Source organism: Trachemys scripta, chromosome 3, assembly GCF_013100865.1.
Source record: "Trachemys scripta elegans isolate TJP31775 chromosome 3, CAS_Tse_1.0, whole genome shotgun sequence".
NCBI classification, from domain to species: Eukaryota; Metazoa; Chordata; order Testudines; family Emydidae; genus Trachemys; species Trachemys scripta.
The window spans coordinates 190336673-190358690 of NC_048300.1; the positions used below are offsets into that span (position 1 = coordinate 190336673).

A 22018-nucleotide genomic window follows, 5' to 3' on the forward strand; every position below is an offset into this window, starting at 1 on the left:
TACAGTTCCCAACCTCATCTCAGCCTTACTGCGTGGTCTTGGCTCATTGTCTTAGGACCTGAGACTCTCCCACTGAAGACAATAGAAGGGGTCTCCTTGAATTCAATGGCCATAGAATTGGCCCACAAGTTTGACTAGCCTTCAGTTCCCCATTGATAAAAAGGGGACAATGATATTTCTTGATCTCAAGGGAATGTGAGGCGCTTGGGTACTATGTGATGGGGACTTATCTCTTGTAGAGGAGCACAAACCTTGTCCCATTCTAAGGGCCTTGCAGGTGCTAGTTTCCTAGATGAGGGGAAGGTGGGTATGGGGCTATAGGCCTCTCCATACCAGTTTGGACAACTTGTAAAGCACATCAGCGGCCCAGGGCCTGAGCTTAAACTTGATCTAACAATGGACAAAGTCAACACACATCCCTGATCTTGGCTGTACAGGTGTACTCTGGAAAAGGAGGGCAGAATAACTTAATTTCTCTCCTCTGTGCTCCCTTTTCAGAACTCATCCCCATAGGGTGACCAGATGTCCTGATTTTATAGGGACAGTCCAGATTTTTTGGTCTTTTTCTTATATAGGCTCCTATTACCCACTACCCCCATCCCGATTTTTCACACTTGCTGTCTGGTCACCCTACATCCCCATGCAGCTCCCATAGCACGCGAAGAACGTGAGATATGGGGAAAATTTCCAGTTGGAAGGAGCCAATCACAGCAGAATCTAAATAAACCTCCCTCATTTTACTGTACACTACTCTCTCATCAAAATACAAAGCACTGCACTGCAACACACCCTGCGTATCAGACATCAGACCTTCAATGATACCCGATATAAAAAATTTGGAATACTTCATACTTTAATACAATGTGTTTAATACCCATGTGTAGGTTTGTAACCATTGCTCAGGTGTAACACTATCCCCATCTAATGATCAACTACAATATAGTTAGGAGGTGCCTGAAGAACATGAAACATTGATGTCTGATCATTATTATAATTAAATGTATACGAGTAATACATGTATTTGTCCTGTTTGCTACTTTTTCAATGACTTCACATAATATTTTCGGTGAATCAGTTGCTGTTATGAAGGAGAGGTAATTTGAATAAGTAAAGCTTAATTGAAAGTATTCTTTGGCATAAATTCTTTGTGGAATATTACATGCACAGTGGCAAAGAATTACAGGCAAGAATTACTTTGCAATGATGGAGTTAATGCTTTTATTTAGCAGGATTACATTCATTTTATAATCACAGAAAAAGTCAGCGGCAAATCAACTGAAATTTAATGTGCAATACAAAAAAAATAGTCAAGTAGATTATGACTCCATTTCCTGTTTAAGAATAAAATTCAGCGGGAGTTCCATGCTTTGAAGTAGACTCCTATAGACTTTAAGACCAGAAGGGACCCATCATTATGCACATTGCAGGCCACAGAACCTCACCCACCCACTCCTGGAATAGACCTATGCTCATTGATCGCTAAAATAAGATTTTTGAATAATCTAAAGTCATTATGGAAATAGTTTCAATTACAGAACAATATTCAGGACAGCTAACACATAATGCAGAGCACAACTTAATCATTGTTTTATCCAGTATTGAAGCGGTTATGAAAATATTGGGAATGGTTTTGTTTTTGTTTTATCCTGGGTTCTTTTCTCTATCAAATAAAACAATCTCAAGGAAGAGAAAGTGATGGATAGCAGGATATTATTTTATTTCAGTGGTGCATTTGCAGGAAGCTGGACAATTTTCCTTCACCATAGAATGACTACAGCCAAAGAGCTCTTTTAAGGTGCCACAGTTTGTGTATTTATCCATATACTTGCAAGGGTTGGCTGAAATAAACCAAATGGTAAACAGTTAGATGATAAAGGGATAAGTCAGTCCTAAATCAGTTACAGGGCTGGCTCTATGAATGGCGGGGGCCAATTCTAATACCCGGCGGTGGTCTGGGGCTTCGATGGCACTTCAGTGGCAGGGGGGGTCCGCTCCGGGTCTTCCACGGCACCAAAGGACCCCCCCGCTGCCGAAATGCTGCTGACGACCCAGAGTGGACCTTCCCCCCTGCCGCCGAAATGCCCCCGAAGCCCCAGAGCAGACCCCCCCTCCCCGCTCGCTGCTGGGTATGTAAAAAAAAATTAAAAATTAATTTTTAGGCGCGGGGCCCTCTTAGGGGAATCGGGGGAATCAGCTTAATGCCAGCCTTGATCAGTTAACTTTTCCCTTTCAAAATGTATTTTTCAATCCATTGTCTTCATAAACCTATGTAGTCTTGTTTGCCTCTCTGTTTTTGTACCCTCAATAACCTGGTGGGCCTCCTTCTGAGCTCCATTAAACTAGCTGCAGCGGAGTTACACTGATGTAAGTGAAAGTAGAATCAAAGTTGTGCTTAGGCCAGGGTAGGTATTAGTCACTGGCATTTACTGAATATCACTTTGAAACAGAAGATCAGCCATATCATACAGTGTAACAAGCCAAAATCAACCATGGTACAAATCAACTGAAGTTAGTGGAGATACAAAAGGACTGAACTGTAATGTTGTACCAAGAATAGGATGGTCTATTTTCATTTTTGTTAGGCATTTATTGTTCTGAACACAAATTGTTGTTGGTATAATAATAAGAACCTTTCCTCTGAAGATCTGTGTTCTTTAAACTTTAATAGATTAAGGTCCACAACAAAGTACAGTGAAGTAGAGAATTATTATTTTTCTCAGTTTCAGAGACTGAAGTGGGAGGGGGGGTGAATGCAAACTGAAAGGCAAAACTATTTGCACACTTAACCATATACACACTTTTGTTCACACTTAATTGCGGCCTGCAAAGCTCCAATGCATATGCAGAGCTCTATGCATATGTGTAACCCACCAGCTTGTGTGTGTATTGGGTTTGTGTGTCCCTAAGTGTATAGGGCTGAAAATCTTTAGCTTGAATACTTAATATAGAGTACTGAGGTCTCCAACAGAGGGCACTGCTAGCACTACCTAGATTACATAGCCCACTGATGTATGTCTAGTGCTAGGACAGAGCTGATGGGATTTACTTTACCCATGGCTGTTTTAAAGGGACTCTTATTTATTAAATATTGTCCAAAATAGCTACTTATATAGTTTGAGAGATGCCAGAGGGTTTTATTGTACGGTTTGCGGTGCGGGCTGCAGCCTGGGCCATGCACCCCCTCTCGTGGCTTCCCTGGGCCGTGAGACTTTCTCCCCCCCGTAGCTGCAGCTAGGGCTGTGTGCCTGTGGTTGGAGCTGGGACTGTGTGCCCTTGCCCCACAGCTGCCACCAGCTCAGGAGGCTGTGGCCACTGGAGCCAGGGCTGTCTCCCCCATGGTTGTGGGTCTTGGCCTGTCAGTCTCCCCCATGGGACTCCAGCTGTCATTCTTCCCTCCTACCTAGCTCTGCCCCCCGGGTTATTTTTAGTAAAGTCACAGACAGGTCACAGGCTCCCGTAATTTTTGTTTGTTGCCTGTGACCTGTCTGTGTCGTTTATTAAAAATAACTGTGACAAAATCTTAACCTTCATTATTATCCAAGATAATCTAGCATTTGTATTTATTTCTTCAGGGAAGATTTGGAAAGAACAAAAAGCCATTAACTTACTGCAGAGTCCTCGGTCGCAGGCATTAGGGCAATCGCCACACGCTGGTCCCTGTTTGTACGGTTTAGCTAAGTTTGCCGCATTATTTCCTCTGAAATTAAAAAGCAACCCAAACATCATATATCCCTTTAAAATAAAGTTAACATACTGTATAATTTAGAACTAATTCCATAGATTGTGTGTGAAATCTGCTCCTAAACAATCCTGTTTTAGTTCAAATTATGCTTTGGATATAAGATGTTCTATTTGAAAGGAAAGAAAGACACATTTCTGTGGTTATAATATTTTATAATGCAATATAATAATTTGGTCCTTGTATAGAATATACAGTAACACAATTAATCCTCTTGCATCTGAAGAAGTGAGGTTCTTACCCACGAAAGCTTATGCTCCCAGTACTTCTGTTAGTCTTAAAGGTGCCACAGGACCCTCTGTTGCTTTTTACAATTAATCCTCTGCACCTTCCATTCAAAGACCTCCAAATATGTTGTGGGCAGGAATGAAATAACCCTTACAGCACCCCTTTGAGGTAGGTCAGTATTGGAGGTGTACAAATACTAAAATACCCCCTTCTCCCTCTGAATATTCATTTACAACTAAATCAAAAGCAGGGGGAAGTAAGCAATAACTTGTGCAGGAGGAGGGTCTGGGAGGACAGGGGGTGACAATGGGGAGGAGCAAGCAATAACTTGTGCAGGAGGAGGGGGAGGGAGGTGTTGTGCTGCTGCTTCTGGAAGGGTGGTTTCTGGTACTGGGCTCAACTCCTTTTACTGAGCTAGGTGGGCTCCCTTCAGCTGAGTGAGCCCTTGCTGGCAAGGGAGGGTGGATTTTACCTCAGGGACTCATCATACTGCAGGGGAGGAGAGGCTGGTGCAGGGAGGCTGAGCTTGCCAGGCCCACGTTCTCTATGGGGTGCTCCCAGAGCGAACAGCCGGCTAGGGCCAATGGGCGGGGGCGGCTCCAGGCACCAGCGCACCAAGCGCGTGCCTGGGGTGGCAAGCCGCGGGGGGCAGCTTGCCAGTCGCCGTGAGGGCGGCAGTCAGGCTGCCTTCAGCGGCATGCCTGCGGGAGGTCCTCTGGTCCCGCGGCTTCGGCGGCAATTCGGCGGCGGGTACGCCGAAGGCGCGGGACCGGCAGACCTCCTGCAGGCATGCCGCCAAATCCGCGTTACCAGCGGACCTCACGCAGGAGTGCCACCGAAGGCTGCCTCACTGCCGTGCTTGGGGCAGCAAAATACATAGAGCCGCCCTGGCATTGGGGCATGATGCTGGGGGTTGGTCCTGGGGGTGAGGGGCTGGCCAGGAACAATAGGCCCGGGCTGGCTAGGGTGACGATACATCCTGTTTTGGCCAGCACAGACCCCCTTTTCAGCTCTGTCCCAGACGTCCCTACTTCTTCGCCAAAACTGGGCATTTGTCCTGGCGGCGCGGCAGAGCAGAGAGAGGTGGCAGTGCCGAGGGGTCATCTGAAGGCATCACTGCCTGCCAGTGGGCAAGCAGAGAAATTTGCTGCTGGCAGGCAGTGCTGGCTTCAGAACTGACCCCTGGGCAGCGCAGAGATGGGGAGGGGGGAATCCGCCTCAGCCGGGGGAGGCACGGAGCTCGAGGGTGGGATTAGCCTCAGCTGGGGGGAGGGGGGATTGAGCCCCAGCCATGAGCAGTGCAGAGCTGGGGGAGGGTTCTGCCTGAGCTGCGGGCAGCACAGGGCTTGGGGTGGGGGTCAGCCCCTGAGCTCGGGATGGTGGTCAGTCCCAGCCCTGGGCGGCATGTGGGGGAGGGGTCAGCCCCAGCTGTGGGCAGCACAGGGCTGGGAGGGGGAGACCCTGCCATGGGCAGTGCGGAGCTCGAGAGGGGCAGCCCCAGATGTGGGTGGCACAGGAATGGGAGGGGGAGACCCCACCATAGGCAGTGCGGAGCTCGAGGGGGGCAGCCCCAGCTGCAGACAGCATGGAGCTCAGCCCCAGATGTGGGTGGCACAGAGTTGGGGGGAGTTAGCCCCAGCCCCAGGAGGCAAGGGGAGGGTGGCTCGGGCGAGCCCTGCAAGGGGGAGGAGGGCGGCTCTGGCGAGCCCCTGGACGTCCTGTTTTTAGTTTAAAAATGCTGGGATGAGACCTACATTACTTTCTGTAGCCTCTTCTCCTCCCACCCTCTGGTGGCACCTTGTGTTACTGCACCTGACCAGACAGGTTCTTCCGAGCAACTCATGCTGCCCTCCTGCCCAGAGGGTTTGCGATTAACGCGCATTAAAAAAATTAACACGTTAATTGTGCTGTGCATTAATCGCACACGTTAACGGCAGTTAATTGACAGCCCTACCTAGAAGGTTTCAAAACATCTTACAAAGTGTTTCAACTTAAAGGAAATATATATTGGTACGTACGCGGGACAGTACTGGCAAACATAAAAGTACTGCCACTTATTCTGAGGACAGTAGGCAACTGCACATCCAATCTGGTAAGAATGATACCAAACCACCTGCAGGCATGAAAATAAGTTCATTCAATCAGCAAAGCTTCGTTTCAATCATGGATTATTTGAGAGCCCCTTCATGAGCTCACAGAACAGCAGCTCTTCAGTTCATGATCCCATAACAGCCCTGTGGGAACTGTAGCAATTGCTTACGTGGAAAAGTAATATCAAGGAAATATTTCTGTATATTTAGCTTTTTGAAAAATGCAATTTAGCAGCTGGGAGAAGGAGGAGACTGAAACACGTGACCAACCATCTTTTGTAGAGCACCTATATGATTTTTCAGACAAGAAAAGAAATGTTTTGTTTCTAATCCATGCTTTGAAATGTGTTGCTTTGACATTTCCAAATTAACATTTTCCAGAAATTGTCATTCCACAATTTAGTATATTATTAGGAATTTAAGATACTTTGACATTTGGTCCCATGTTGGGAAGAAGAAAAATATCAAAATATCATAATTTTCTGCTGGAATATATCTTATTAAAGACCTGATCCAATGCCCTTTGAAGTAAATGGAAAGACTCTGAATTAGTTCAGTGGACTTTGGACCAGGCAGGGAATGACAGATAATAGTAATAAGTTTCTAGAGGTACAGACTCCTAACTTTCCTTATTTACACAGACACAGTTCCATTGACTTTAATGGGGACGCATGGGTGCTCACATACATAGATTTTATTTCCAGACTGGGATCACTTTTCTTCCTAAAACAATATTTCATTTGTTGGAAATTTGTCATTCATCTCCATACCTGAGTGTAGCCACCAATAGGGGCATTGTCTTTGATTGCTCCAGTACCATATTTGAAATTAGACACTTGATTATACCAGGTTTGGATTGCATCAGACCAAGACTGGGGATAAGTTGCCTGTAAAATATTTTCACCACAGAAGACACCTGAAAATAGAAATGAGGCGTTTCAAGACAGTGTGAGGACAAGGAGGGAGACTGTAGGAATAGCAGAAATGTGAGTTGCACCCTACAGTTAGGTTAACCACCATATTTCCACCCTGGGCATTGTGTCTAATCAGAGATTCATCGATTCCAAGGCCAGAAGGACCATTGTGATCAGCCAGTCTGACCTCCTGTATAGCACAGGCCATAAAACTTCCCCTCAGTAATTCCTGTTTGAATTAGAACAGATCTTTTAGGAAAAAAAAAACATTTTGTCTTGATTAAAAATTTCCAGAGATGGAAAATCCACCACAATCTTGGTAAATTGTCCCAATGGTTAATTAACCTCACTGTTGAAAATGTACACCTTATTTCCAGTCTGAACAAAGCAGTACCTATAAGCCAGTACCTCTAAGAAGGGAATTATTGACCTGATCCAACCCCAATGAAGACAATAGAAAGAGTCCCATTAACTTCCATAGGCTTTGGAGCAGGCCCTGTATGCCCAGAGATATTCATTTACAGACTGTTTAAACTAGAAGCACCTCATTAAAATACTAGATGAGAAGGGCAGATTAAAAATAACACTGATTTCTAGTTAAAAGATACCACCTGTTCTTGGATTAACAGGCTACAATTAAATATTAGATTAAAATAGTCTCCCCCCTCCAATAACTGATTATGGTGTACATACCACCTGTGCAAACTTCTTTGTTTGTAAAATTCATCCCCGTGCAGAAAACTCACTCAAAACTTGTGCATCACTCTAAGTCCCACTTTACCAATTATTTGTATTACAATAGCATTTAAAGGCCCTAACAGAGATTAGGGTTTAATTGTGTTGGGCACTCTAATGACCTAGTAGGAGACAGTCCCTTCCCCAAAGAGCTTCATGTCTCAGCAGTCAAGACACGGCACACAGAATTAATGGATTCCTCTCCCCTATGGATTTTGGCGGGGGCAAATGGGAAGAAAAAAAAGTTTGAAGCAATTTTTTCCATGGTGAAGAAAACATTCACTCTCTGGCTGAGATTGTGTGTGTCAAGTTTCAACACAAGTGAATTTTTTCCTTTATTGCATTATAGACCTCTAACTATATGGATCTGGAAGGGAAATCTCAACCTGTCCTATATCAGTGCTCCTGCTCTGCTAAAATAACAGTTTTGCAGTAATATGGTTGTACCTGTAAGTCTCCAGATGGTTATTTCAATCACTCATAATTTATAATTACTCTTCACTTACCATTAACGACTCTCTCATTGCTAGGACTGATGGACATTTTACACTGATCTGCCCATCTCTGAGCATTGTTCGCAGCTTCAGGATTCCATACCTTAAGGAAACAAGGAGAAATATCATATTTACCTTTTGGTAAAACCAATCCGCAATAGTGAATGTAGAACTAAATACAGATCTGGAGATTATGGCCTGGCTACTCAGTGGGTGTCAGTCAAAATAGCCCCATGGAAGTCATTGCATCTAGGCTGGTTTATATTAGCTGGGGATCTAGGCTGGTTTATATTAGCTGAATGTTATAACGTCCTGAAGATTTCTTCTACCTATTTGAAGTAGATTGTTCCCTTAGAGGAAAACTCCTCAGCCCCACAATCTAAGAGGTGACCCTCTTGTCACCATGAATGAATAAACCAAAATCTCTATAGTTTAGAGCCTAGCCCTGAAAGTGCAGTGGTTTGTGATGGTAGCAATGTCCAAGTCCAATGGAAAGGTCTGTAAACTAGTTTCCAACCTGCTTTAAGAATGGTTTGGCAGTCATAAAGGACATGAAACCTGTATTGTACATTAGAAATAGGTTGAGGCAAGCCTTTTTTGCACAGTTTCAGCACACAAAGATCCAGGAGCTGGCAATCCCTGCAAAGGGGGCCTGGAGGGACAGCATCTGCTATTCCAGGCCTAGGCACCACTCAGGCCTTATTTTGAGGGCTTAAATGGGACATAAGTGGTGCAGAGCCCATGTACTAGATTCCTGCACAAGAACTGGAATTTGTCTCCTAGAGCTCCTTCCATTCAAAGAACTCAACACAATAGAGAAATATTATTGGTGTAAGATTCCCAGTGACTAGGATTACCGGATAGCAACTGTGAAAAAATGGGACAGGGGGTGGGGGGTAATAGGCACCTATATAAGAAAAAGTCCCAAAAACCGGGAGTGTCCCTTTAAAAACGGAACATCCGGTCACCCTACCAGTGACCCTGGGAGGTAGGTGAATATTATTAATTCAGTTCTGTAGATGGGAAAACTGAGGCACAGAGGTGAAGGGTAGGGTTTCAATAGCACGTGGGCTCCTAAATCACTTCAGTGGTTTTGAAAAAATTCCTCTGCTCTGCTGCAAGTCAATTACAGGAGTAGATTCTGGCCTACCAGTGCGTAGACCAATGGCCAACCATAAGGACATGCTTCTCTCCCACTCTTTTACACTTCCCCAGCTTAGTGGGAAAACTGCACCTTATCATGGAAAGGATTCTGAGGGCCAAGTTTGCCACTCTGTGACAATGGGAAACATTTCAGATCTGTAGGAACAGCAATGCCTTGTAGCTTACCATCTTCAGCATGTTTCTGGCAGTGGGATTCACTGCTCGCCGAAGGTCATTATGCTTGTCGACGATCACCTTTTGGTTATCCACATCGAAACGAGACAAAGCAGAAAAACCCAGAGCTGGCTTCTAAAGTGAAAAATCACAGGAAAAGTTTTGTCTCATTTTTGTTTGCCAAATCCCACCACACTCAATGCATTAACCTATAATCCCAGTTGACTATTTTAACAACTACTGTTTGATGATTATACTGTACTCATAATGTTCTTAGGATCTGTTTAACTGGCTCTCATTGGTTTTGGAAGCATCCCCTGGGGTTATGGAGCACTGTCAGTAAATGACTCTCCTTCCTCTGTCTTTTTAATGAGTAGCAGAAAACCCATCTCTCAGCATTCGGCCCCCCACTCCTCCATTTAGTGCCTTCCCTTCTGCTTCCCCAGTCAATAGATTCCCAAACTCCCTATCTGTCTCTTGGTGCCCCAGTCAATCTCTTCTGACTCTGCCCCCTCCCACTGTCCATCCTAATGCCCACATATTTGGCTCCTTCTACCTCCTGCTTTTCTGACTTTCCCTTCCATTCAACCAGTTCATCAACTCCCTGCTCCCCGGCTGCATTACACTGTTCCTTTCCACTGATACCTTCTATACCATCCATCTAGTCACCTCTGTCTGCCACTCCCACTAGTTAGCACCTTCCCTCACATTCCCTTAGCATGTTATTTTCAGTGGTCCCTATCTTGCTGATCCCTCTCCTTCTACTTCACCAGTCAGTGGTGATCCCTATCTTGCTGATCCCTCCCCTTCTACTTCACCAGTCAGTGGTGACCCATTTTGTTTTCACCTGCTGGTGAATTCCCTTTTCTCCTTAACTGACCCTCTTGATCCCAGAGCTGGCTTTGGGAATGCATAGATGGGCCTGAACTGCATCCCCAGATCCAAACATCCCTGAATGTTTGGAAAGCACAGATGTGGATCCAATATCAAACTTTGCAACTAGCCTCTGTTTCTAGACTGGGCTGAACAAGATGCTGGGGCCCAAACACTTCCCTACTTTGGAAAAGCTCACATCTGGATCAGCACTCAGTGGATTCCTGGCATTTAAGTTAAATGGCTTTAGAGTGAAACCGACTCATGTCCTGCCAGGGAAAGGTTTGTTGTCAGTATCACAGTGAAGAGAAGGGTATGGCTCACAACTAATAGGGAGAAGGATCAGAAATATAATTTTATAAGATGTTGGAAAACTGGAACATTACACGTTTTTGAATTGAAATGTCCCAAAATGGGACCCTTAATTCTAATCTCTACTGTACAGTATTTAGTATACAGCATTGAGATCAGAGCAATCAGAGATTTGCTCTGTAATGCTGATGTCAATGGAGATCCTGTGTGCAACTGTCTACATCAGTTTCAAAGAAAGAAAACCGTTTTAAAGGGGGCAAAAAAAGTATTCTATTCCTGAGGGGACAGTGTAGTTAACAAAAGAGCAATGAATGAACCCAGTTTGTTATGGAGCCCATTGTGGCCTGCATTTTAGTTTAATCTATGATTAGAAAACAGTTTTATTGAACAAAATAGAATTGGAGTTGAGTATCAGGAGGATGCTGAATGCATGCAAATGATGTTTCAGATCATTGTGGAAATTTCCAATGTTATTAATAGGTGTCAGAGGACGTGTCAGGGGACATGGACAACAGGGAGTTTTGAATAGGTGAGATTCAGATAAATGAAGGTGCTCTGTATGTGAATAGCAATGAAGTGTCTGTCCTCTGTGAACAAGCAGTGCCTTTAGAAGCAGCCAGCAGTAAACTACCTGCTTTCCTGCTTGTTTCCATTAGGATGGCAAAGTGCTAGGAAGGAGTTCCAGAAAATAGTGGTTCCTGGTGAAAGCACTACAGCACCAGCATTTCTATACTGACAAAGTTTGATTCTCCTCTTGCTTGCACCAGTTTAAATTAGATATAATTCCATTAGAACTCAGTGGAATTACACCAGTATAAGACTAATGTGAGAGGAGAAGCAGACCTTAGCTGTAGAAAGTATTTAAATAAATAAGGGTGGATTCTTTGAAGGGAAAAATGTGGAGATGCTTAGAGTACATGCTGAAGTAATGGGTACTGGTCAAATACCATCTGTACTTATGGAACTCCAGGCAATTAACTATTTTGGAGGTGGTTTAGTACAAAACTCAGCCTGTTTCTATTCCTCTGCATAGAAATGAAGATTCATACCTGTCCAACAGCTTGGTGCAGTGCAGCAAGGCATATGATCACAGTTAGCAGACCCATCTCTGGGGAAAAAATAAACACCATGTAATTTAGCCTCTTTTCTGTCAAAGAGCAGCATTTTTCTGAAGCAGCATTTTTGTTAATGGAATATATTTCTGGAGCAAGACGGGGTTATTAGGGATGAAGGCAACTTGGGTTCTAACATTTTAATGAGAAAAATCTTCTTTTGTCTCCATTTCTCTTATTTGAAATAACTTGAATGTGCAGCAGTTTCCTGCCTGTCTTCTCCTCACTTTATTAAAGGAGCCTTTGTTCGGTGATGCAGTAGATCAGGATCTCACCACTGCTCTCCTCAAAAAACATAGTGTTGAACAGCTGTGTGCAGGAGAGAGGTGCTGTTTTAACCCATGCTGCACTTAGATGGATATAATAGTCCTCAGTTCCTTGCCCTTCCTCTCCCATATCAACTCCTACAGGTGACCCAGTCCTCTACCAATTTACACATAGCACTCCATTCCTTGTTAATGTTCTTCCACTCCCTTCTCCTGCTCTGCTAGTTGCCTTTTTTCTGTATTGCTTCCTTACTGCTGATTGCTCAAACTCCCCACTGTTTCCCAGTTTGGCCCTACGCCATCATGGCTGACTTGCCTTCCCTAATTCTGAAGTCAGAAATCAGAAGCAGGGAAGTGGGTGAGGTGTAGAGCTGGTCAAACTCTCCCACCCCCCAGAATTTCTGCTATATGGGAAGTTCTGATATTTTGAATTCCCGTCTCCCCGCTCTGAATTGGGTAGAAAAGTTAGAATATCAACATTTCTTATTGAACAGAAAGTTAAAAAAAATCAGAAATGTTGAAACATTTCATTTTAGTTCATTTCAACATTGAACTGAGTCCACCTGAGCTTTTGCAATGCCTCATGGAAGTTTTAGTTCTAGGGTGTTTCATCCAGATTCTCCTCTATGGACTGGGCTCCCTGGCTGGACTACACCTCCCATGATGCACCATGGTAGTTCAGAGGGGAGACTGGGATACATGATGGGAGATGTAGTCCAGCCAGGGAGCCCAACCAACAGAAGAGAATGGGTGCATGAGGCACCCAAACTACAACTGCCATGAGGCAGTGCAGCATCTTAAATGGACATAGATTAATGTTGAATTTACCTGAAACGAAACAATTTGATTCAATTTGACAAAGCAAAATATTTTGATTGGGGTCAACCTGACTCAAAACAAAATGCTTCTTTGATTTTCCTGACTGAAAAAAAAAATTATGGCACAACTGATATCTTCCTGCAGAAAATGTTGATTTTGTGAAAACTGCATTTTCTGTCAATGATTTTTTTCATGAAAACTTCTCACATAGCTCTAGTCATGTGTTGGAGAGGAAGGTGTCATATCAGAAAGCAGGCAAGCAGATCAGGTCTCTACACTTCTTGTCTTCCCATTACTAGATATTTTCCCTGATCCCTTGCACTGACAGGGAGACTGGCTGGATGACTCCTACTGAATCTTTTTTTCTATGTCTAGACTCTATGAGCCTGATTCTGCTCTCACTCTAATGTTACTGAAGTCAGTGAAGATATGCAAAAGTAAAACTTGTGTGAGGAAAATCAAGCTCTTAATATCCCATCATCTCCTAGATTTGATCAGCCCTGCTACATTCACACATTAAAAATATATTCCTCATACTGAGTAGGGATACCCTGAATGCAGGTGTCATGAGTAGTAGAGGTTACCAAGTTAGGAAACATAGCCTCACTAATCTGTTTTTTCACACCAGCTGACTCCTTGGAGATGCCAGGTTTCCCCATGGCTCCTGCAGAGCAGCTGTTCAGACTTTTCCAGGAAGTTGGGTTTGGGGTTGATAACTTCTGCACTATGGTGCTAAAACCAAATGTGCATGTGTCCGTGTGCTTGTTAGTTTTTTGTTTTCTGTTGTGACCAGAATTGGAGTGAATATTCACAGAAGTGTTTCTGCAGGATTTAACAAAGCTCTATTCACTGTCAGATGGAGGGATGATTCCCTCTGTGTATTTGTATAATACATACATACATAATGGAGGGAGGGATAGCTCAGTGGTTTGAGCATTGGCCTGCTAAACCCAGCATTGTGAGCTCAATCCTTGAGGGGGCCACTTAAGGATCTGGGGCAAAATCAGTACTTGGTCCTGCTAGTGAAGGCAGGGGGCTGGACTTGATGACCTTTCAAGGTCCCTTCCCATTCTAGGAGATAGGATATCTCTATTAATTTAAATTTATTTTTGCACTATTGCTTTTTTAGACGGTCAATGTATTTGTTGGGACTCTTGATTGAAACTGGGTCATAAGGCCAGGTTACTTCAAACAGATAACTCAGTGCAAGGTCACTGTGAAACCAGAACATATACATGGGCTAAAATTACTCCAGATGTTGAGAGTTAAATAGCAGATGGTGCTTGCCCTCACAGTGCCCAGATTATGAAAACAGACTATTGTCCCTTGGGGTGATAAAGTGACTTCCACAGGACAAAGCCAATTGAGAGAAAATTTCAGCTCATAGAGCAATATTATACATAACAATAAATATTAGTTTCAGCCTGTTGTATAAACACAGAAACTAGGTAGGGCAGGAATATGGCAGAGATCTGAGAAATCCTGTTTGACTTGGACGCAACAATTCTAATGCCTATTAAATGTGTAAACATAAGAAGGAAGTAGAAAACAGAGTTGTAAATTCCTATCAGATGAATAAATTAACTACACCTGTTCATAACAGGTAAGAAGCAAGAATTAGGAAAAGCTGAAACTTTTCCCCCTGATGTGAACTGAGTTCTGCTGCTGCAGTCTGGCAAATTGCTAGCAGCAAGTTAACACACTACACTGCAAAAATGGGTTATGCAACGATCTACTTTAAATGAGTGGACAACTGGTATTCTCCTACTCCTTGAAACAAGAGTAGGAGGCTCTGATATTTATATGATCCTGATATACATCAGACAGCCATTTCCTGTTTAAAGCCTAAAATTTCCTGTATATTTGTGGCCCGATTTTCACTTAAACTAGGTTGAGACCATTGACTTCAGTGGAGATACATCAGTGCAAGTGGGAAAAGCACCCTCAGATTGCTATGATCACAAATTGCTACTAGTCAACATAAAAATTAATAAGTAAACATAAGATCTGCTTTAGTCAAACACAAGCTATTGGATGCAATGCAGGGGAAACTGGGTGAAATTCTATGGCCTGTGATATACAGGAGATCAGGACAGATGATAAGGATCTCTTCTGATCTGACCTGCTAGGAATCTATAATTGCTGCAGTGAATGATTATGATGTGACAAAGGATTCCAACTTCTGCAGAAAGCATCAGAGGGTCCTGTGGCACCTTTGAGACTAACAGAAGTATTGGGAGCATAAGCTTTCGTGGGTAAGAACCTCACTTCTTCAGACTTGCATCTGAAGAAGTGAGGTTCTTACCCACGAAAGCTTATGCTCCCAATACTTCTGTTAGTCTCAAAGGTGCCACAGGACCCTCTGTTGCTTTTTACAGATTCAGACTAACATGGCTACCCCTCTGATACTTAACTTCTGCAGAGGAATTACCAATAAATAGCTTTTAAATGGGAACGGAGAGTCCTGTAACCTGCTAAGATTGAAGTCCAGCTGCTCAGGACTCTCTGTTTCCCATTCTACAGTTTCATGATGTGACCAACAGGACAATCAGTATGATGGTTACAGTTCCCTGCATTGCAGGCATGAGTGATATCATTACCCGTAGCATGGAAAATGCCAGACCAAGTGGGAGGCAAAGGTTTTAAATGATTTTGGTTTAAAGTGCATTTCTAATATTAAAGTCTGCTCACAGGACAAGCTCTGCTTGCTGCATTTGCAGAAGTAGCTACACTGAAGTCAAAGGCTCAGTTCGTGTGGGTGAGGCAAGCAGGGTATGGTCACATTTTGTAGCAATGAGAAGATGTTCCATTATCTGCCCAGCGCCCACACCGAGTAGCCTGGATCTAGGCACTGGGGAAACGTTGTCCCTTTCCCTACCAGCCAATGGTACGCTTATGGAGGCTACTTTACCACGTGCACCTCTAGTTTAGCCTGGCTGTGCTGAGGAGGGACCAGAGGCTCCACTGTCAGAATCTCTGCCTTGGCATGCTCTATCCTTCCATATTCTATGTATCTTGCTACACAGAGCCCACACAGCACCAAACAGGGCTCCACGCCCCTCACATGTGCATAGCCCATGTTCCCCCCCGCCTTGTTACATAAGAAAACCACACCAGGGGTTTGAGACTATGCTAAATAAAGCTAGTGGCAAAGCTGCCATATAATGCAGGCTGAAGTCTGAGTCCTGCAGAGGGAGGGAAATCTTTGGGTGCAGAGGTGTTGTCTGGATTTCCCGCTAAGTACACACATTATCTTCATTCTAACATATTAGTGAACAGTGCTTGAAATTCCCCAGATAAATGTATGGCAAGGGATACAAAACATTTCTAGCATTAGAATTAAATTAAATGTTTGTTTCACAAACTTAAAATACGAATACACATTTGCACTCAATAAGATCTGACAATCAAGCCCACCCATATTAATAAATAGGTCCCGATCAAACTATATTATCCAACATTTTGAAACCTGGGCACTGAAGGTAGATTCTTAAAAAGATATTTGTGCTCCCAAATACAATTTTATACCAAGTAAATGGGATTAATTTCAATAGAGTTAGGTGCCTAAACACCTTGGAGGATCTGAGCCTTAAGTTCTCTTGAAAATTCCAGTTCTAGAACTCTAACATCAGGTACCCAGGTTTGAAAATTGTAGCCATTTTATGCAAATTGTAATCATATATTAAAAATTCCTAATTATAAAAAATCTATTAAACTACGAAGTTAGAAACAAATTCATACATTTGCGTTTTTACAACCCAACACTATTTTTTTTCCTAGCTGAGAAATTTTTCTGACCTGTTTTTAATGCTGGGAATTTTCTGATAATTTTGTGACTAACAGTCATTGGTAGGGTTTGTTTATTCAGTTTACATTGTAATACATTATTTTCTATTTTTTATGTGTTTTACATTTATGCCTTTTAGGGTTTTTTTCCCATTCACTAAGAACATACAACTAACCTGTTTTTCACTTAAATATTTAATATACAGTCTAATAAACTGTATGCATGAGACCTTGGGCAAGTTGTTTAGTCTCTCTAGAGAAGAAAAACCTGTGCTCAGATACCCTGGTTTAAATCGGGGGTAATTCCACGGAAATTACACAGCATAAAATCAATGTAAGAGAGAGAAGAATCAGTCTTTCAGTGACTGAGTTTAACCATTTGCAAAGTGGGATAATAGATACCCACTGTGCAAAGTGCTTTAAGATCCTTGCATGGAAAATGCCTTGAGATGATGGGCCACATTTGGATCTAAATTACAATGGTGGGAATCAGATTAACTCAATTGATTTTAGGGGAGTCATTTCTTATTTACACCAGTGCAATTTAGATCAGAATAATATAGACAGACAATATTATTTATTAGTATAGTTTCCCAGTGGGATTAGTACATTAAAATTATACAATTAAAAGTAAAGACATTTTGGTACTATTTAGATTTTGAATAAAATAGCCATTGTGAGACAGTGCTGAATAAGTATTTTCTCCAATATAATTTCTGTAAAAAAAATAATTTGTTACCTTTCTCCAGCCTGAGTCTTTCTGTATCTTTGGAAGGGCTGTAAGTGTTTGAAGTTATCTCCACTCTAGAGGTGTGTATATATAGCACACCTACTTCCTGTTTTATAAACACGTGGTTTTAAAAAAATTACAATATCAGCATAGGTTTCAGAGTGGTAGCCATGTGAGTCTGTATCAGCAAAAACAGCGAGGAGTACTTGTAGCACCTTAGAGACTAACAACTTTATTTCGGCATAAGCTTTCATGGGCTAAAACCCACTTTATCAGATGCATGGACCCCGGTGGGGGGGGTCGAGAGAAATCTATTAAAGTGGGATATTATCAACAGGATGAAAAATCACTTTTGTAGTGGTAATCAGAGTGACTCATTTCAAACAGTTAACAAGAAAGTGTGAGTAACAGTAGGGGCAAATTAGCATGGGGAAATTAGGTTGTGTTTTTTTTATTTCTTGTAGTGACCCATCCACTCCCAGTCTTTATTCAGGCCTAATTTGATGGTGTCCAGTTTGCAAATTAATTCCAGTTCTGCAGTTTCTTATTGGAGCCTGTTTTTGAAGGTTTTTTTGTTGAAGAATTGCCACTCTGTTATTGAGTGTCCAGGGAGGTTGAAGTGTTCTCTGACTGGTTTTTGAATGTTATAATTCTTGATGTCTGATTTGTGTCCATTTATTCTTTTGCGTAGAGACTGTCCAGTTTGGCCAATGTACATGGCAGAGGGGCATTGCTGGCACATGATGGCATATATCAGCATAGTGTAGCATTCTTTAAAAAGAACTAACTTTAATCAGGAAACAGCTGATTGAAATTAAGCTAGTTCACCTGTGCTATTCTTGCCTTTTAAAAAACAAACAAAAAGAAAAACAGAAATTGGCTCTCTTAACATGTGCCAGGTCTTGGAAGGTCAGTTCTTTCACAGAGCAGGTGAAAATTCCTTGCCAGTGTTCCGCAAAGCTGACCTGTAGGCACTTCTGCTAAAGGGGGAGGAGGGGAGCAGATGTAGCACTGATCCTCACAAAAAAGAAAGAAAGGTTATAGTGGCAATGACTGCTCTGTAAGTCTCACTTCCAACCCTAGTAAAATAACCGAATACATATGGGGGGGGGGGGAGGGAATTACTGGGCCAGCTCACCTCTCTCTAACACAATAGCCTCCTTGCTCAGGAAAACTCTGTGCTACAGCCCACTTAGAGTTTTCGTGGAACTGTTTCCTATGTTAAAATATCATCTTTATTATACTAGCTTCCAGAGGTGAGGTTGGGGCCCCATTGTGCTAGGTGCTGTACAAACACATAGCAAGAGAATCACGGGCTGTGTTTGGAAAATATCCAGCACATAGGTGCATGTGTGTTTGGTTTGCACCTTTCCCCATGGAGCAGGACTCTAAATTTCCTTCCACAGCATGGAAAACTTTTCTACTCTATCACTGATTATTGCAGAACACCTTAGGGCATCTCAGCCCTATGAGGCATTCAGGGTCCAGAAGAAACAGCAATGGAGCAGGGGGCTGAGCCAGTCACATTCTCTCCATAAATTGCCCAGTTTGCCAGCCCCCTCCCCCCAAGCAAATGGAAGAAGTAAATGGAAGGGGACTAAGTATCTTCTACAGGGTTAGGACAGGACATGGGTCAGACAAAGCCTAGAGTATTATGAGGAATAGGTCACTGGGCCTTTCCTCCTCCTTCCCATCAGACAACACAAGGCAAGAAGTGAGCCTGTACTATGTAGGTGAGGGAGGCTTTGTGAGAAGACCTAGGTCTATGGGGCTATGTCAAAAATTCTTCCGCTCAAACCCTCTTTAAGAGTTCTGAGTAGTTCAGATGCGCTTTGCATGAGCGATGTGCATATTTCTTTTCGGATGCTTATCTGAAACTTTTGAAGTTCATTCATCTACGAGGCCTCACATTTCCTTTCATGCTCTGAAATAGGAGCGCAGAGGCTCGTGATTCTTGAGTCACTTGAGCTGTGCTATGTCTCTGAAGAGACCGGCTATTTTCCTTCGGGCACTGCACATTCTCCCAGGATATCAGGTGGTGAGCAGGATTTATCTAATATTAGCTCAAACCTACACCCAGTTAGCACACAATCCTTTCTGTGTGGGGAGGGAAACTTTCACCCATCTAATGAGGCCCCTATTGAATATGAAAACACACAAGCCACAGTATGATGGATCTGAACCAGACATTCAGATAATCTGCAGTGTATTTATTTAAAGCAATATTTGCACAAGCCAGAAAGCAAGGGCCTGTGTAAAGAACAATATACTCACAAACATTCCTTTACAACATCCATACTTGTGTATACAGCCACATCCCTTTGGTGCACAGAACATTTTTTCCCCACAGCACTTTATAACTCATTAGTCAGGGATGAGAGAAGGAGGAAGAAAGACCAATAAACATGATGTCTGGGACTGAGCTACACAGAAAACAATTTTGCATGGTAATGAGCTTATCTTGATTAGGGTTAAGTGAAGGGGCGAGGCACTGGATACCAGATATTGTCATATATTCCTACTGATCGTTGCCAAATGTGGGTTGTAAATTTATATATTTTGGACTGGGTCTGCAATGAAGTGCTTTCTTCCAGGGCCGGCTCTAGGCACCAGCAAACCAAGCACATGCTTGGGGCGGCACATTTTCAGGGGCGGCATTCCAGCCATCTGTTTGTTTGGTTTTTTTGCTTCGGGCAGCAAAAGCCTAGAGCTGGCCCTGGCAGCAGCAGCGCGTCGTGCGCGGGGGGCACCCTGGGGCCGCCACAGTTCGCGCCGTGGGGGAGCAGCGCCCGCACCTTGTGGCTGGGCCGGGCAGGCCCTGAGCGGTGGACACTCAGGCTGGGGGCCGCCCTGCGGGGCACACGAAGCCGCCTGCAGATGCCGCAGGGCGGCCGCCCCCCAGCGCTGCAGCCGGGGCTGGGCAAAGCGGCCCGAGCCGCCCAGGGACTGTGGCAGGGTGGCCAGAAGCAGCAGCAGCAGCGGGGCCATAGAGGGCGGGGTGCTGCCGGGCGGGGCCCGCGTCCCGCTCTCCGGGGCTCCGCTCCCTCTGGGGCTACCCTGCCCCGGCTCCTCAGCCCCCTGCCAGGGCAGTCCTCTGGCTTGGCCCTCCCGGGTCCTGGCCGGTCCTGGAGGCGGGAGCCTGGCTGGAGGGACCCTGGGCTGAGGTACGGCCCGGGAGCCCCACTGCTTACCCCGACCCTGCCAGTGCCGGACTGGCTGGAGGCGAGGGGGGAGTGGGCGGAGTCAGCCCTGGTGAGGGGGAGCCCAGGGCTGGGGCAGCAGCGGGTGAGGGTGCGGGGGGGAGAGGGAGAGCCCAGGGCTGGGGCGGCAGGGCGTTTGGGTGGGGGAAGACACTAGTGTGGGGGGGTAAGAGCCCAGGGCTGGGGTGGGAGGGCAGTCAAATTTTTTTTTGCTTGGGGCAGCAAAAAATCTACAGCCGGCCCTGCTTCCTTCCCCACCCTTAACATAAATCATAATCACCAGAATCTAATTAGAATTGAAGTACTAGGGGTGTAATCTTGGTGCCATTAAAGTCAATGGGAGTTTTGCTAAGTTTTCTCTTAGGGTACGTCTACCATGCAGTTAAACACCCGTGCCTGGCCTGTATCAGCTGTCTCAGGCTTATGGAGCTGTTTCACTGCAGTGCAGACATTCAGGCTTGGACTAGCACCGGGGGTCTGGCACCCTTCCCCCTTGGGTCTGTGAGCCTGAACATCTACACTGCAATTAAACAGCCTGTGAGCACAGGCCAGCTGTGAGTGTTTAATTGCAGTGCACACATATCCAGAGCCTGCCTGGTCCACCTCCCATTGAAGTCAATGGAAGAGTTCAAAATTATTATTAACTTCAGTGGACATTGGATTAGATCCCATCGGTTGAAGGGAAATAAGGATGTTGTCAGGAAAAAGATCTTGGAATCATCGTGGATAGTTCTCTGAAAATGTCCCCGCAGTGTGCAGAGGCGATCAAAAAAGCAAACAGGATGTTAGAAATCATTAAAAAGGGGATAGAGAATAAGACTGAGAATATATTATTGCCCTTATATAAATCGATGGTACGCCCTCATCTCGAATACTGTGTACAGATGTGGTCTCCTCATCTCAAAAAAGATATACTGGCACTAGAAAAGGTTCAGAAAAGGGCAACTAAAATGATGAAGGGTTTGGAATGGGTCCCATATGAGGAGAGATTAAAGAGGCTAGGACTCTTCAGCTTGGAAAAGAGGAGACTAAGGGGGGGGATATGATAGAGGTATATAAAATCATGAGTGATGTGGAGAAAGTGGATAAGGAAAAGTTCTTTACTTATTCCCATAATACAAGAACTAGGGGTCATCAAATGAAATTAATAGGCAGCAGGTTTAAAACAAATAAAAGGAAGTTCTTCTTCACGCAACGCACAGTCAAACTGTGGAACTCCTTACCTGAGGAGGTTGTGAAGGCTAGGACTAGAACAGAGTTTAAAAGAGAACTGGATAAATTCATGGTGGTTAAATCCATTAATGGCTATTAGCCAGGACGAGTAAGGAATGGTGTCCCTAGCCTCTGTCTGTCAGAGGGTGGAGATGGATGGCTGGAGAGAGATCACTTGATCATTGCCTGTT

General features: G+C 44.1%; 1 protein-coding gene across 1 annotated transcript; it reads right to left on the reverse strand.

Annotated features, from left to right (window-relative positions):
* Positions 1–1209: 1209 nt before the first annotated feature.
* Positions 1210–17522, reverse strand: LOC117875385 (serotriflin-like). Its single transcript, XM_034766680.1, has 8 exons — positions 17425–17522; positions 11752–11810; positions 9530–9652; positions 8213–8303; positions 6828–6973; positions 5986–6080; positions 3609–3697; positions 1210–1838 (listed from the first exon to the last, which is right to left on the reverse strand). Exons 2-8 carry the CDS (start codon positions 11806–11808, stop codon positions 1711–1713), a joined length of 729 nt encoding a protein of 242 aa, XP_034622571.1. The 5' UTR covers positions 11809–11810; positions 17425–17522; the 3' UTR covers positions 1210–1710.
* Between the last annotated feature and the right edge of the window lie 4496 nt (positions 17523–22018).

Coding starts and splice junctions, on each gene's coding strand:
- LOC117875385 (XM_034766680.1), bottom strand. CDS start 11,808: ATGGGTCTGCTAACTGTGATCATATGCCTTGCTGCACTGCACCAAGCT. Junction 9,653..11,751: donor TGCACCAAGCTGTTGGACAG/GTATGAATCTTC, acceptor TTTTCACTTTAG/AAGCCAGCTCTGGGTTTTTC. Junction 3,698..5,985: donor GTTTGCCAGTACTGTCCCGC/GTACGTACCAAT, acceptor TTTTAATTTCAG/AGGAAATAATGCGGCAAACT.